General features: G+C 35.4%; 2 protein-coding genes across 3 annotated transcripts; one reads left to right on the forward strand and one right to left on the reverse strand.

Annotated features, from left to right (window-relative positions):
• Positions 1-2,129: 2,129 nt before the first annotated feature.
• On the forward strand, positions 2,130-5,909 carry LOC140879395 (uncharacterized). Of its 2 annotated transcripts, none has more exons than XM_073283087.1 (4): positions 2,130-2,999; positions 4,140-4,330; positions 5,150-5,227; positions 5,347-5,909. In XM_073283087.1, exons 1-4 carry the CDS (start codon positions 2,321-2,323, stop codon positions 5,734-5,736), a joined length of 1,338 nt encoding a protein of 445 aa, XP_073139188.1. In that variant the 5' UTR covers positions 2,130-2,320; the 3' UTR covers positions 5,737-5,909. The 2 variants fall into 2 exon arrangements, with proteins under 2 accessions (XP_073139188.1, XP_073139189.1); XM_073283088.1 differs by having other exon boundaries at positions 5,150-5,222; positions 5,345-5,909.
• Positions 5,910-7,166: 1,257 nt separating this feature from the next.
• LOC140879396 (uncharacterized) lies at positions 7,167-9,770 on the reverse strand. The gene is made up of 2 exons (XM_073283090.1): positions 9,009-9,770; positions 7,167-7,915 (listed from the first exon to the last, which is right to left on the reverse strand). The coding sequence occupies exons 1-2, from the start codon at positions 9,533-9,535 to the stop codon at positions 7,468-7,470; spliced, it is 975 nt and encodes a 324-aa protein (XP_073139191.1). The 5' UTR covers positions 9,536-9,770; the 3' UTR covers positions 7,167-7,467.
• Positions 9,771-12,486: the final 2,716 nt, after the last annotated feature.

The following is a 12,486-nucleotide window of genomic DNA, read 5'->3' on the forward strand; positions in this document are numbered from 1 at the left end:
ATTGTCAAAAGAAAATGCTGTTAGCTGTATGTCTTCTGGAGTGTGATGTTTGGATCTGGACAGCGCAGCAGCGTGTTTTCTCTCATGAATTTGACACAGAACGTAGTCGTGTAGCTGCAAAAGTCATGAACAAACTATGTGTCGGATTAGTCTCTGCACCATATTTATGAAATACACTATAAACATGATATTCAAATGAAACCATATATTAATGCAATACGTAAATATAATAATTAACATGCACACATCGGGGAAAAAAACACGAACATGATTCATGGTTAAAGACAAGAAAGTGAGAGTGTGCTCGAGATTATTGATGGAATACTTCTTTTTATGCTGGTGAAATTTTTTTTATGTAACTAAATTTTTTTTAAAAATATTTTAAAAAATATATTTTTCGGATGATTGACGATCATGTAACTTACATGTTTTTCATTTTATTTTGGTTGACAATCGATTTTTATGCTTTTAGACTATTAATTTGCATTTTTTTCTCGTATTTTAGTCATTTTTCATCAGAGTGCTGACGTGACACCGAAAAATATATTGTTAAAAGAAATTGTTTGTTAATGGATTAAAATTGTAGATTGACTTTTAGTTGGACCAAAAATATAATTTACTTTTACGATAGTAATTTATTTCTAAAATAAAATAAAAATTCTATTAGTAATCTTTTAATCTTTTATGTTAATAATGTAACATAAATGGAAAATCAATTAGTTCCTAAAGCATTGGTTAATTTAGAAGTGCCCATCAAGAAAATAAATGTGAACATAACAATTCCATATTACAAAAATAATATAATTTCTTTAATGAGAATTATAGGATCAATGGATATATAATTTGTTAATAATTATTTAAAGATTCTTTTGAAAAAAATTATATATTGGTCAATATTCAACCTGCCCAATAATATTCACCTCTTGAAATCATCGTATGTTGAAAAAAATAATACATATAAAAATATGCAAAAATATGATTGAAGAATGATATAGTGTCATAAATAATGAAATAAAAACATAATGAAAGAAAATAATTATTTTTTTGACGTATAAAGAAAATAATTAGTCTACATTAGTATCATCGACAATTTGGCATGTATAATAAATACAAGAAAATATGTTACCCTGTTAATCCGGAACCAATCCAAGTTCGGCCCAGTTCAGTATAAAACCAATAGAAATGGTTCTAGAATATCAAAATATTAAATAAATAAAAATAGCTTGGGATCGCATTGGGAGATAAAAACGATTCATCTTATTTTATGTACAAAAAAAATTCGTGCTTTAATTATCACAACTAAAATTAGTTGATTTTATTTATTTATTTGTATAAATCATGAAACATAAATTTGATAATATATAACAATAAAATAATATGTTTATTTAATTTGAAATATATTCAAGTTTAAATTTTATTTTTGAACATGAGAGTGTGAAGTCATTATTAATGATAGTTATAATTATTAATTATATATTCGCGAGACGTTACGATTGTGAGAAGATTTTAATATTTATTTTATAATAATTATTATTATGCTTGAAATGAGTTGATTTTATTTTTCAACCAAACAGAGAGAATAAATATTTATGTACAAAATCAAAATAAAAAATCTCGGGCCTCTAATTATAATTAGAATAAGATTATTTTAGCTAGCTATAAAATGATATGTTTAACTTTTAAATTTGATGGTTGAATATAGAAGGGTGCATATTATAGAGTAATAATATTATGATAATTGGTGAATATAATTATTCTAGAAAAAATATAAATTTCATTTTTATTTGTTACATTAGCTAATTTTATTTTAAATTAAATAAAATTGTTTCTTCGTACAAAACACGTGCGCTTTTAATACAAGTGCGATTTTCGTGCCTTTTCGTACAAATCTCGTGCGCTTTCTAAATTACTATTCAACTTTTCACGAAACAAGATTAATAAATATATATGTACAAAATCAAAATAAAAAATCGCACGCTCTAAAAATAAGTTGATTATCTTTTATTTATTTGCTTGTAAAAATATGTAAAATAAATATTTATTTTCAAAAAATTAATTTTATTATGTTTTTTTTTAAAAAAAAAATAAATAGTTCGATGCTAATATGACCAGTGAGGTAGTGACCCCTCACCGCCCTACAATCAATAATCACACTGATAAATCTCAGTAACTGCTAACACCGCCCACTCCCTCTGTCACTCTAAAACCCCCCAGCCGCCGCCTCCTGCGACCCCAAACCCCCGGCTCCACCCCTGATTCAGCCGTTCCGGAGGCCGGAACACTAGATTCTCTCCTATTTTCCCCTCAATTTCAACCCGAGATGGCGGCAGCGGCGGCATCTTCCTTGACCGAATCAACGAACGACGGTCCAGTTCTTAACGTTGTCAACAAACGCCTCCGCGCCTTGCGTAAGAAGTTGAACCGCATAGCGCAGATGGAGGAATCTGTGTCTCAGGGGAAAACCCTAAACAAGGAGCAGGACGAGACCCTGAGGTCTAAACCCTCCGTTGTGGCGGGGATTGATGAGCTCGAGAAGCTTCGTCAACCTCTATTGGAAGCGGTTGGCCAGGAGATTTCGCTCGCCTTGGAGAAGGAGCGAAGTCTGGGGGCTGAAGATAGCCGCGAGGAAGAAGTTCGGGAGCTCGATGTGAAGGAAGGGAACGGCGGTGTTTCGGATGTTTCGGATCTGCTCAGTTTGCTCTATTTTGGGAGTGTTTTTGATGTTCAGACGCTGATGAGGGCGCACGACAACATGATTACAAGGTCTCATGAGAGGAGCTCCTGCTTGACGTATGATTATGTTACGGATGATGATGCCTCCGGGGCGCCCCTCAAAGAGTGGGATTTGGATTTGATTTCGATGCTTGGTAGTACGCTGATTTCACGGCCGTTTAACTCAAATTTGCCGCACAAGAACGCACTGGAGAAATGCGTCGAGCATGCTAGGCTCTGGCTTACAAATTCGGAACAACGCATTGATCCCAATGCGGATATCACTTGTATGGATATTGCACAAAGTTTCTTTTACCATAATTGTTCCATCTGCTTTCCATATCTTACTATCATGTCATTTTACGTGTATGTAGCTTTCTTTCCTTTTCTTTTCATACTTATGTGATTAAGAATTTAGAAGTTAATATGTACTGGATTTGATTTTTCTCAAAAGTAGAAGAGCTCTGGCTTGCAGGCTGCTTGGAGTAGTCTGAATCCCACTCGTTTTTTTTTTATGAATAATAATTATACAGTCTTTCCTGCACAGAGAAGAGATGCAATTGTCTCTGTTAATGGTTGTACTGCAACGAATGTGGATGCATGATTCTGTTATTTATGTAGTATGACTATGGGCAACCTCGGAGTATATTTTTGAATATTTTGGAAAATATAAGCAATTGTTTGTTTTTGAGCCCCTGAAAATGTTAATTGGAGTCCCCAAAAAGCTAGGTGCCTTCTTCTATACCTTTGGTTTGATTGAGAAGGAGTATAGTTGTACATTCTACATTTGTTAACATCATTTCTTATATATAAAAGCAAATGTGTCCTAGGAATTATGTTTATCATGCCTGAAAGTCACTCATTTGGCTGGTCTTAAGACAATTTAGGAACAGAACTCTTGCGTGTTTAAATCCGGATGCTTTTATTTATGGTTCTCCTTCATGATTTTCTTCATTAATAATAATTTGCACTAACATGAGAAGTTGTATTTGTTATTTCCCATTATGCTCGAGGGATGTTTTCTGTAACTTTTGAGGTTGAAGGTTTCTTCTTTAGGGAAAAACATTTCTATTTGAAACTAGAATTCGTTTCTTTGTGAGGTTTAGGAAGATACAGTATTTTGAAACTGGATAAGCATTAAGTGTGTATGCTCCCGTGGATCTACTTCCATATGATTGATTACTTCTGTAGCATTTTGTGTCTTCCATGGTGATTTTTTATGATGAAGAAGGAAATTGGAGTTAGCATGTCCACAGTTAGATTTCCCCACATCCCACCCGAGTCCCAACCCCTCTTTTAATGTAAGTTTGATTGTGATATTTAAAAGGTCTTACTTTGTGATACCTTAAAGGTCTTACCTTTTTTAGCATAGTAAATGCCATGGCATCTAGAGTATAAAAGTATTGACTTCAGTTTTATCATTTTAGACGCTGGATTAAGGGAGAAACTGGATAAAATTATGGCTTCAGAATACTTTACAACAACTCCAGCTATCAAGGCTACTGTTGACGTGGCTGCTGCTGCCGAGAATTACAAGTCTTTTCAGGTCCCAGTTCATGGGTCTGTGGTTCCTGTTAGTGTGACGTCCGAAGGATCAGCATCGGAGTATCAGCCACAGGTAATTTAGATTTAGTTGCATTTTGTTCCCTGTCTTTTCACTTTCAGTTTTATTTTTAATTGGATTTTACATGAATTATGATTGATGAACCATAGGTTTAATGGGTTCTGCAAAGTGTGTTTATGAACGATGTTCTGTTATATTTGATCTACCAATTTCTAATGGCACATCATTTTCTTGAACCATGATACATGATCTTCACGTAGCTTTGTGACAGAAATCGATCCCTCTGGCTGTTTGTATACTGGTTCTTGTATTTCACACCTTCAAGGCCTCAACTCTAGTTACTCTACTTCTTGACTTTGCTTCTGAAAGCTTAAATTTTTAGGATGTCATTATAATTGTCAGTGTTCTCTGCATTCTGGATATCACGTATAAGTTTTAAGTTCCTTTTTTCTCTACCGTCTTTTTTGTGCATCAGTAGACTCTCCAATCAGTTGTTGATTATGTGCATACAGTCTAAATTGATCAAAAGTGAAGGCCGGTGGAAATAACTAATCTCGTCTTCCAGTAGATGATGCGGACAAACCTACACAAAACTCCGGTGACTTCAAAACATTATAGGGGACTTACAATAGAATCTTCAACATAAATTACTCCTGAGCAATTGGCTTTACATATGAAGTATTCCTATAGTATACACTAGGATTGTAATTTACTAAAACCTGTGTTCAAATACGCAAAATGGTCATAGTGATTTGCATTGCCTGATACTAGTTCTATGTGTACCTTAATGATTCTTTCCCATATTATTTGGACATCGGTTCACTTGTTCCTTCCATTTGTTGTCCTTTTATATTCCTCACTCGTGTCTTTCAGGAAGAGGACTCACCAAATTCCCACAGCGAGGAAATCTACAATGATAAAACTGAACCAGTTGAAGAATTTCATCAGATGGTTTGTTTTCCTCTTGTTAGAAGATTGGAATCACGTGGAGGAAATCAAAATCCTCTTCTCCCAATATTTTTTGGTTGTAATAATAACAGTAATTTAACAAGAATATATTTTGCTTTTAGGGAGGACAAGAGCTAGATAATTCACCAGAAGTTCAGGTTCAAACAGAGGTGGCAATACCAGAAACCGAAGTGGATCAAGACCCTAGAGATCTGGATCTGAACGAGCAGCAGCATGCTACTCACAGGGCACACCAGCGGAACTATAGAGGTGGTGGTCGTGGCAGCGGCGGTAGTGGTGGACGCAGAGGGTACGCTAATGGTGGTCGTGGGGGGCGAGGCATTGGGAGGGTAAACTATCAGAATGGACGAGGCCAATTTTATGATCAACCAGGCGGTTATTACCCGAGGAACCACTACAATTTTAGAGGTCGAGGGGGCAGGGGAATGGGAAACAATAACTACAATCATGCTTCTGCAGGTCATGCCGGGCACATTCCAGCAGCTTCTTGAGCTTTATGTCAAGGGGTTAGTGATGTGGTTTCTTGGCCTTTCGGGAGTTTTTCTTCTGTGGTCATTTTCTTTATGATTGGACGGGTATGGAAGTGGTGGTTTTGTAGAACTCTTGGCACTTTTGTTATGGCACAATGAATGGGAAGGATAAATATTTATCTTTCTTTTTGGCATCGTTTGGTTTAATCCGTGGGACGATGAGTGCTTATTTATCAAGCTTTTATAGGTAGGAATTAAATAAAATAATTAACCAGTAAATTAAACGTGCGATGAATAGGTATCATAAATATATCTTTATTTCCCATCTACCAAACAATGCCTTAAGTTGATGAGACATACCGGCACTGTTTGGTTAATGGATTGGATGGTGATGGATTAATAATATAAAGATTTTAAATCAATATATTTGGATTAAACAATGGTGTATGACATTAATATTTGGAAGAACTTGAGCCAAACATTGAACAAAATAATAATTATTAATTAATCAATGTGTTATCCTTCACATCAAACGGAAGGTAGTATTTTTATACTACATTAACGTGTCTAATTATAATTTGCTCTGTATTTCTATAGATTTCACATGTCCAAGTCAATTTTAGATCATTAGATTTAGAATGAAAGTAATATTTTTACAGTAGCATTAACTCCATCGCCAAAAAAAAAACACACACATGCATGATGCAATTTTCACCCTCAGGCAAGCCTTTCGAATCCCATCGATTCGCTTACAAGACTCACTTTAGATATAAATGCTTGTTAATACACACAACGTCTCTTTTAAAACAATTCAGTTGTTATTTTGAACACTGGACTTCACACTTGGATGGCTAAGATTTAGACTTGCTTTTAACTTCGAGGCATCAAGTAGTACATACAATATGAGAATGATCTTTGGAGTCATGAAATGATGCGTCACGTCTCACATTTTGATTTACCCGCATTTTAACAGATGGTTGACCAAAAAAATAATGCCATATTTACCTTCAAGGTTCAAAATAACAGGGGTTTGGGGGTGGGTTGGGGGCTAAACTACTAACCCTTTAGGAAACCACTGCATCACCAAGCAAGTAGGGTCGGATATTTACATGTTACTCACCAAAAGTTGCACTTTTAGATTAAAATTTTAGATGATTCTTTAGCTAAAAGCTAGTAATGAATAATACTCTTTAAAGAAAGTGGGAGCCAATGCCAACTTTTATACTCATAAAGAGAGTAAAAGAAGTTGACAGGGTTTTAAAAAGCTGCCCAGCTTGGTTCAGTGATATCGACCCGCTCCTTTCGTGTCCATTTCATCCCTCCTAAAAAAGATGATAGAGCTTGCTGCTCGCACAAGCAATATGGTGGTTCTTTTGTAATTCTTGGATCACGAATACAACAGTGTTTTCGCAGTCGTCCCGTATTCGAGTAGAGTTCATATAAAGTAATCATACGGAATCCTCCTTTTGATTAAGGAGGAGTTGCTGAATTTACATGTTTTCACAGCAATCACAAAAAAGTTGTCATGCAGTTGAATTAGCAGCTGAATTCAAGTTAAGACAATTCTAAATAGCGAAAAGAAAAGAAAAAAAAAAAAAACTACTCAATCTAATTCTTCTACTATGAACAATAAAGAATCTAGCCCGAAAACGTTTGAAGTATATACACCAAGTTCGACTTCGATGACGGGAGATGACGATCGACTTCGACGACGGAAGATGACGATAAGTTACCTTCGAACTGAATCCAGCATTACTCAGCAGTCCTGCCTAACACCCGCCGTAGATCTGATTTCTGGTCCGAACTAAGCCTTGAAGGGAACTTGACATCAAACTTGATCCTTAAATTTCCATTCTTACCAGGTTCTTTTGATATGGGCATTCCTTCATTTTGGATCACAATCTCTTTGCCTGGTTTGATGATATCTGATACTGGAACAGCCAAATCTCGTCCATCCAAAGTTGCTAGGTTGAGAGTCTTGCCTGTAAGAGCATCGAGCAGGGAGATTTTCTTATTGACGAGTAGATCATTGCCATCCCTTTTAAAGATTGGATGCGGCTTTTCGTCTATCACAAAGATGAGGTCTCCAGGGGCGTGACCTGGTTCGTGGTTCCCTTTCTCAGGAAAAGTGATTTTTGTACCCTTCTTCCAACCAGGTTTAATATGAATGGTCAAGACTTCTTCAATGGTGCTAGGCTTTCTGCAATCATGACTCCACATTAATAATAACCAATGGAATTCAATGGCAGGAAGAGAAACTAGAGCATTGATAATTTTGATCTCATCAAGCACTCAAATCTTAACATTTATTGGGTTGTTGAAAGCCATTTGTATATTTTATTTAAATTATATCACTTTTCATCAAGGCCTTAAAAGAACTTGACAAGGTAGAAGAGCTTCCACTTTACCTATAACAAGCATATAGCCCCAAAAATATTACAGCCTTTTGTTACTTGCTTTGTTGTTTGCATGTCCAAGCAACTGTACTTTCCTAGACTCATTATTTTCGAAAACATGCCGCACAAATTGAACCTCAAATATGAGGTATCTAACAAGTACTCATGCGAAAACCACAGAAAATGAAGTTACAGAACTAACAAAAAGAAACAAAATCTGCTAAAAGCATGAAGTTAAGGTGAATTTTTCTTGTACAAATGTTTCATTCGTTTGACCAACCAGAATAGAAGACGACTAACTTCACTGAAGATAGAGATTTTTCTGATGGACATAGCGCCATGATAAGAAAATACATTAAATCCACCTCACATCTTGGTTACTCGAGAGAGTCCTGTACCATATGTTACGTCGCATCACAATTCACAACGGTTTGGCCTCACTAACCATCGAGCCCGACAACTATGATTAGACATATGCATGATTAACTCTATTTACAACGTACAATACTAAATCATACAGTGAAGATTTTAGATAAAATTGCAGGCTTGAGGTCTCTTCTGTCGCACCACAACAAAGTAGACATAATTAAGCAATGATACATCAACATCACCCCTAAACAAATACAACTACGAATGCAACTACAACAAGATTTGTCTCTGAATTGTGCTCATATTTATTTCATGGAATCCATATCCTCTCGTCATACTAAAAATCCATCTCAGCAATCATAGCCGAAGCATCGAAAAACATCGTTTGCAATCCATTGCAAGGCAAGTATAACATATGTGATCGGAAAGTATTTAACCAATTATGATCAATTTCAGTTTATGCCAATTCAACATTGAAATTAAGGGAAAAATTAACCAAACAAGGCAAGAAAACTCAAATGTACCAACCCATTATCATCAAGAACAATTCTTGAAATCTGCATCTTCCTCTTCGAGCCCTTGAACAGCTCCTCCAAACTACACGGCAACTTGCTCTCCATCGCCTCAGCCTTCACCAACCTACCTCCCCCTCCTCCACCAGCATTGCCGCCACCGCCACCGCCACCGCCGCCGCCGGCACTCCTTCCAGTCCCACCATCCAACCCACCAAAAAACTCCTCAAAAATAGCCTCCGCGTCCCTCGGATTAAACATAAACCCCCTTCCTCCTCCTCCCCCGCCGTAATCTTTCGGCGGCGCATACAACCCAGATTTCAACCCCTCCTCCCCGTGCAAATCATAGATCTGCCTCTTCTGTGGATCACTCAACACATCGTAAGCCTCAGATATCTGCTTGAACTTGGCCTCCGCTTCCTGGGTGTTCACCGAATTCTTGTCCGGATGCCATTTCATCGCCAATCTCTTGTAAGATTTCTTGATGTCATCTTCACCAGCGTCCCTCGAAACTTTCAGGATGTTATAGTAATCAACGCCCATTCTCGCGAGTAAAAGCTTGGAAGAAAAATTCTTGAAATGTCAGCACATGCAATGAACGGATAAGGATGGAAATCGAAATGGGTCGGCGGCGAGAGGTCGGCGGACAGTCAACCTCGCGGATGCGTAGCCTAGCCGAATGGCGGATGTTGTGCTAAGGTACGCGTAATGCGCGATATTTTAAAGGAGAGCAGACGTTGGAGATACCCTCTTGGTTGAAGAAACTGCTGATCCAGCACTCTCCTTTACTTTCAACCTTTTTTAAAAACCACTGTATAAATAAAACAAACATAACAAATATATTTTATTTAATACATAAATTTTAAAAAAATATCATTTGGATACAAGATTCTAAATTAGGTGTCAGATGATATATAGAAGTGAGAATAATAATTTTCTCGCAAACTTGGAATGATATTTATAGCTTTGTTTTAAGCATGTGACATATACTTGTTGTAATTGAATCTCGAATCTTCGTATGAACAATAAGTTGTAAACGATTTTTGGCGCCATTTGATGCGGCAAATAATGAGGGTATGCGTTAATAAATCTCTCAACGTCTCTTATCTGGTTTACGAAAAAACTTATTTTAACGAGATGACCGTTATAATTTTCCATAATTTACGCAATTTCAACATACAAATATTAAATAGTTCGCCAATTTTTTTTTTTTATATTTTAAATTCTGATGCTTTTGATTATACATCTCTCACTTATGTCAATCATTTTTATTCGTTCACGTTGGATGAAACACAGACGTAAAATTAATCGAAATATAAAATAAGGTTGATTGCACCAATCTCTCGTGTGAAAAGTCTAAAAGATATGAGCATCCTAAGAAATTTTATTATGATGACAATTTATGGAAAACCAACTTCAAGTAAAATACTATGTAATTAATATAATTTTTAAGCACGATAGTTTAAAAAATATCATTTTTATTCTTAAAAAATCTAAAATAAAAATATATTCTCAAACTTTTATATGTAATTAAATCAACTTTACACTAAAAAAATACTCATAATTGAACTTGAATACCCTTAGGTTGCTTTTGAATGATCAAATTTACAGATTTCAGACGACATTCATCTTGAGGTATTTAAAATTGTCATAATTAATATTGAAAAACACATTATCTTTTACTATTAATTAAGTTTGAGCACCTTATAAAAAATATTTGTTCCTGTCTTGGTTTATTTTTCAAATGTCCAAAAATACCCTTTACACCCACATTCTTTTTCAACTACTTTCTTCCTAACATAATTCCTACCACAATTTTGACTATCTCAAAATCCACTATGTTATTTTTATGTCATTTTAACCTTTTCATTTCCCACATTTTCCACTTGAGAAAAAAAAACACGATATTTGTTCGTTACACACGCATTGCGTGTGCCCCTACTACTAATTTGATATAATACAACTCCACTTCAATTTTGTCTTACCCCAAGCAAGTCAAGAAAATCGGTATCAATCCAAACGCAACACTAGATCGAATAAATTATTCCGACATAATCGTCATAACTCATATATGTATATATATGTGTATATATAATGTATATGTATATGTATATGTATATGTGTATGTATATGTGTATGTATAATGTATATGTATATGTATATGTATATGTATATGTATGTGTATAATGGGTATCATTTGATGAGGTAGGTGAGAGGCAGGTTGTAGAAAAGAGGAGAGGGGAGGGGAGGGGGGGGGCCTCAAAACAGAAAAGGCGGGTGGGGTTGGGAGAGAACGTGCAACCGCGTTAACGCTGGGGCCCACCCAACTCCCAGTATCTTTGTGTTTTACGTTAAAAAAATGAAAAGGAGGAATCGAATCTCTTTGGCGTCTACGCCAATACGGCGCCGTCTCCATGGCATCCGACAACGGCGTCGTTTTTGTCACGTTTTTTTTTCCGACAATATGACAAAGATGACGGTATGGGATCTTCAAAATCACGGGTTTGGGCCTTGGCCCAAAAATATTATTGGGCCCATCGTTGCTCAGCAACATGCATCTGGAAATTAAGACATGCCGATAAATCATAAATATGAAGTCCCGCGCAAATATACATATATACTGATATACATATACATCTATACCTGTCTCAAAAACATATACATCTATACCCCTCTCTCTCTCTATATATATATATATATATATATATATATATTATTTTAGTACGATGAATACCCTATCGTATGTGATATAATATATGAATATTTTGTAATAAATATGAGTCTTATATTTTGATGTTAAAATACAATATTGTATAATCGAGCATCATTCGTTATATCAAATAATCAGAAGCTGTAGCTGATGGTGCAACTTAAATCATTCAATCGCATAGCAACTCAAACATCACGTTTCGATTGTTCCATCCAGCAAAGACACTTATTGCACTCGACAATCTCACTCTCAATAATTGCACTTCTTGCAATAAATGCAAATCGAACTCGTGACCTCGACTTTGATGACAATCGTAAGACCGAACACTTTTCGTTTTACCAAAAAGTTATAGCTGGTGGTATCTTTTACACAAAAATCCTGCGAGACAGTTTCAAAGATTCAATTTTATGAGATAAATATCCTAATTGAGCAACGCATGAAAAAATATAAATTTTTATGTCAAAAATATTATTATTTTTTATTGTAAACATGGTGAGTACTGTCTCGACTCACGAATAAAGATCAATGTGACTGTTTTATAAGAGACATGTTCAATCTTTGAACCGCACGACAGCTTCTTCAATTACTTTATCCAAGAAGAACAATTATTGCATCAAAACCAAGACACGATACAGTTGTAATATTTTGAAAAATGAATGTTATTATTTAATGATGTGATCTGATTCGATAATCTTTTTTTTTCTTATTGGTCTTCTCAAGCAATTTTCTTTTGCCCATATCATACATTTTTTTAAACAAAGAATGATTGAATGACTGTATAGGT

This window comes from Henckelia pumila, chromosome 2 (assembly GCF_033568475.1).
Source record: "Henckelia pumila isolate YLH828 chromosome 2, ASM3356847v2, whole genome shotgun sequence".
Lineage (NCBI taxonomy): Eukaryota > Viridiplantae > Streptophyta > Magnoliopsida > Lamiales > Gesneriaceae > Henckelia > Henckelia pumila.

Excerpts from the sequence above, each read along its gene's own strand:
- LOC140879395 (XM_073283087.1), top strand. The coding sequence starts at position 2,321 with ATGGCGGCAGCGGCGGCATCTTCCTTGACCGAATCAACGAACGACGGT. Across the intron at positions 4,331-5,149 it reads CATCGGAGTATCAGCCACAG|GAAGAGGACTCACCAAATTC; the intron begins GTAATTTAGATT and ends CGTGTCTTTCAG. Across the intron at positions 5,228-5,346 it reads TTGAAGAATTTCATCAGATG|GGAGGACAAGAGCTAGATAA; the intron begins GTTTGTTTTCCT and ends TTTTGCTTTTAG.
- LOC140879396 (XM_073283090.1), bottom strand. The coding sequence starts at position 9,535 with ATGGGCGTTGATTACTATAACATCCTGAAAGTTTCGAGGGACGCTGGT. Across the intron at positions 7,916-9,008 it reads ATTGTTCTTGATGATAATGG|AAAGCCTAGCACCATTGAAG; the intron begins GTTGGTACATTT and ends TCATGATTGCAG.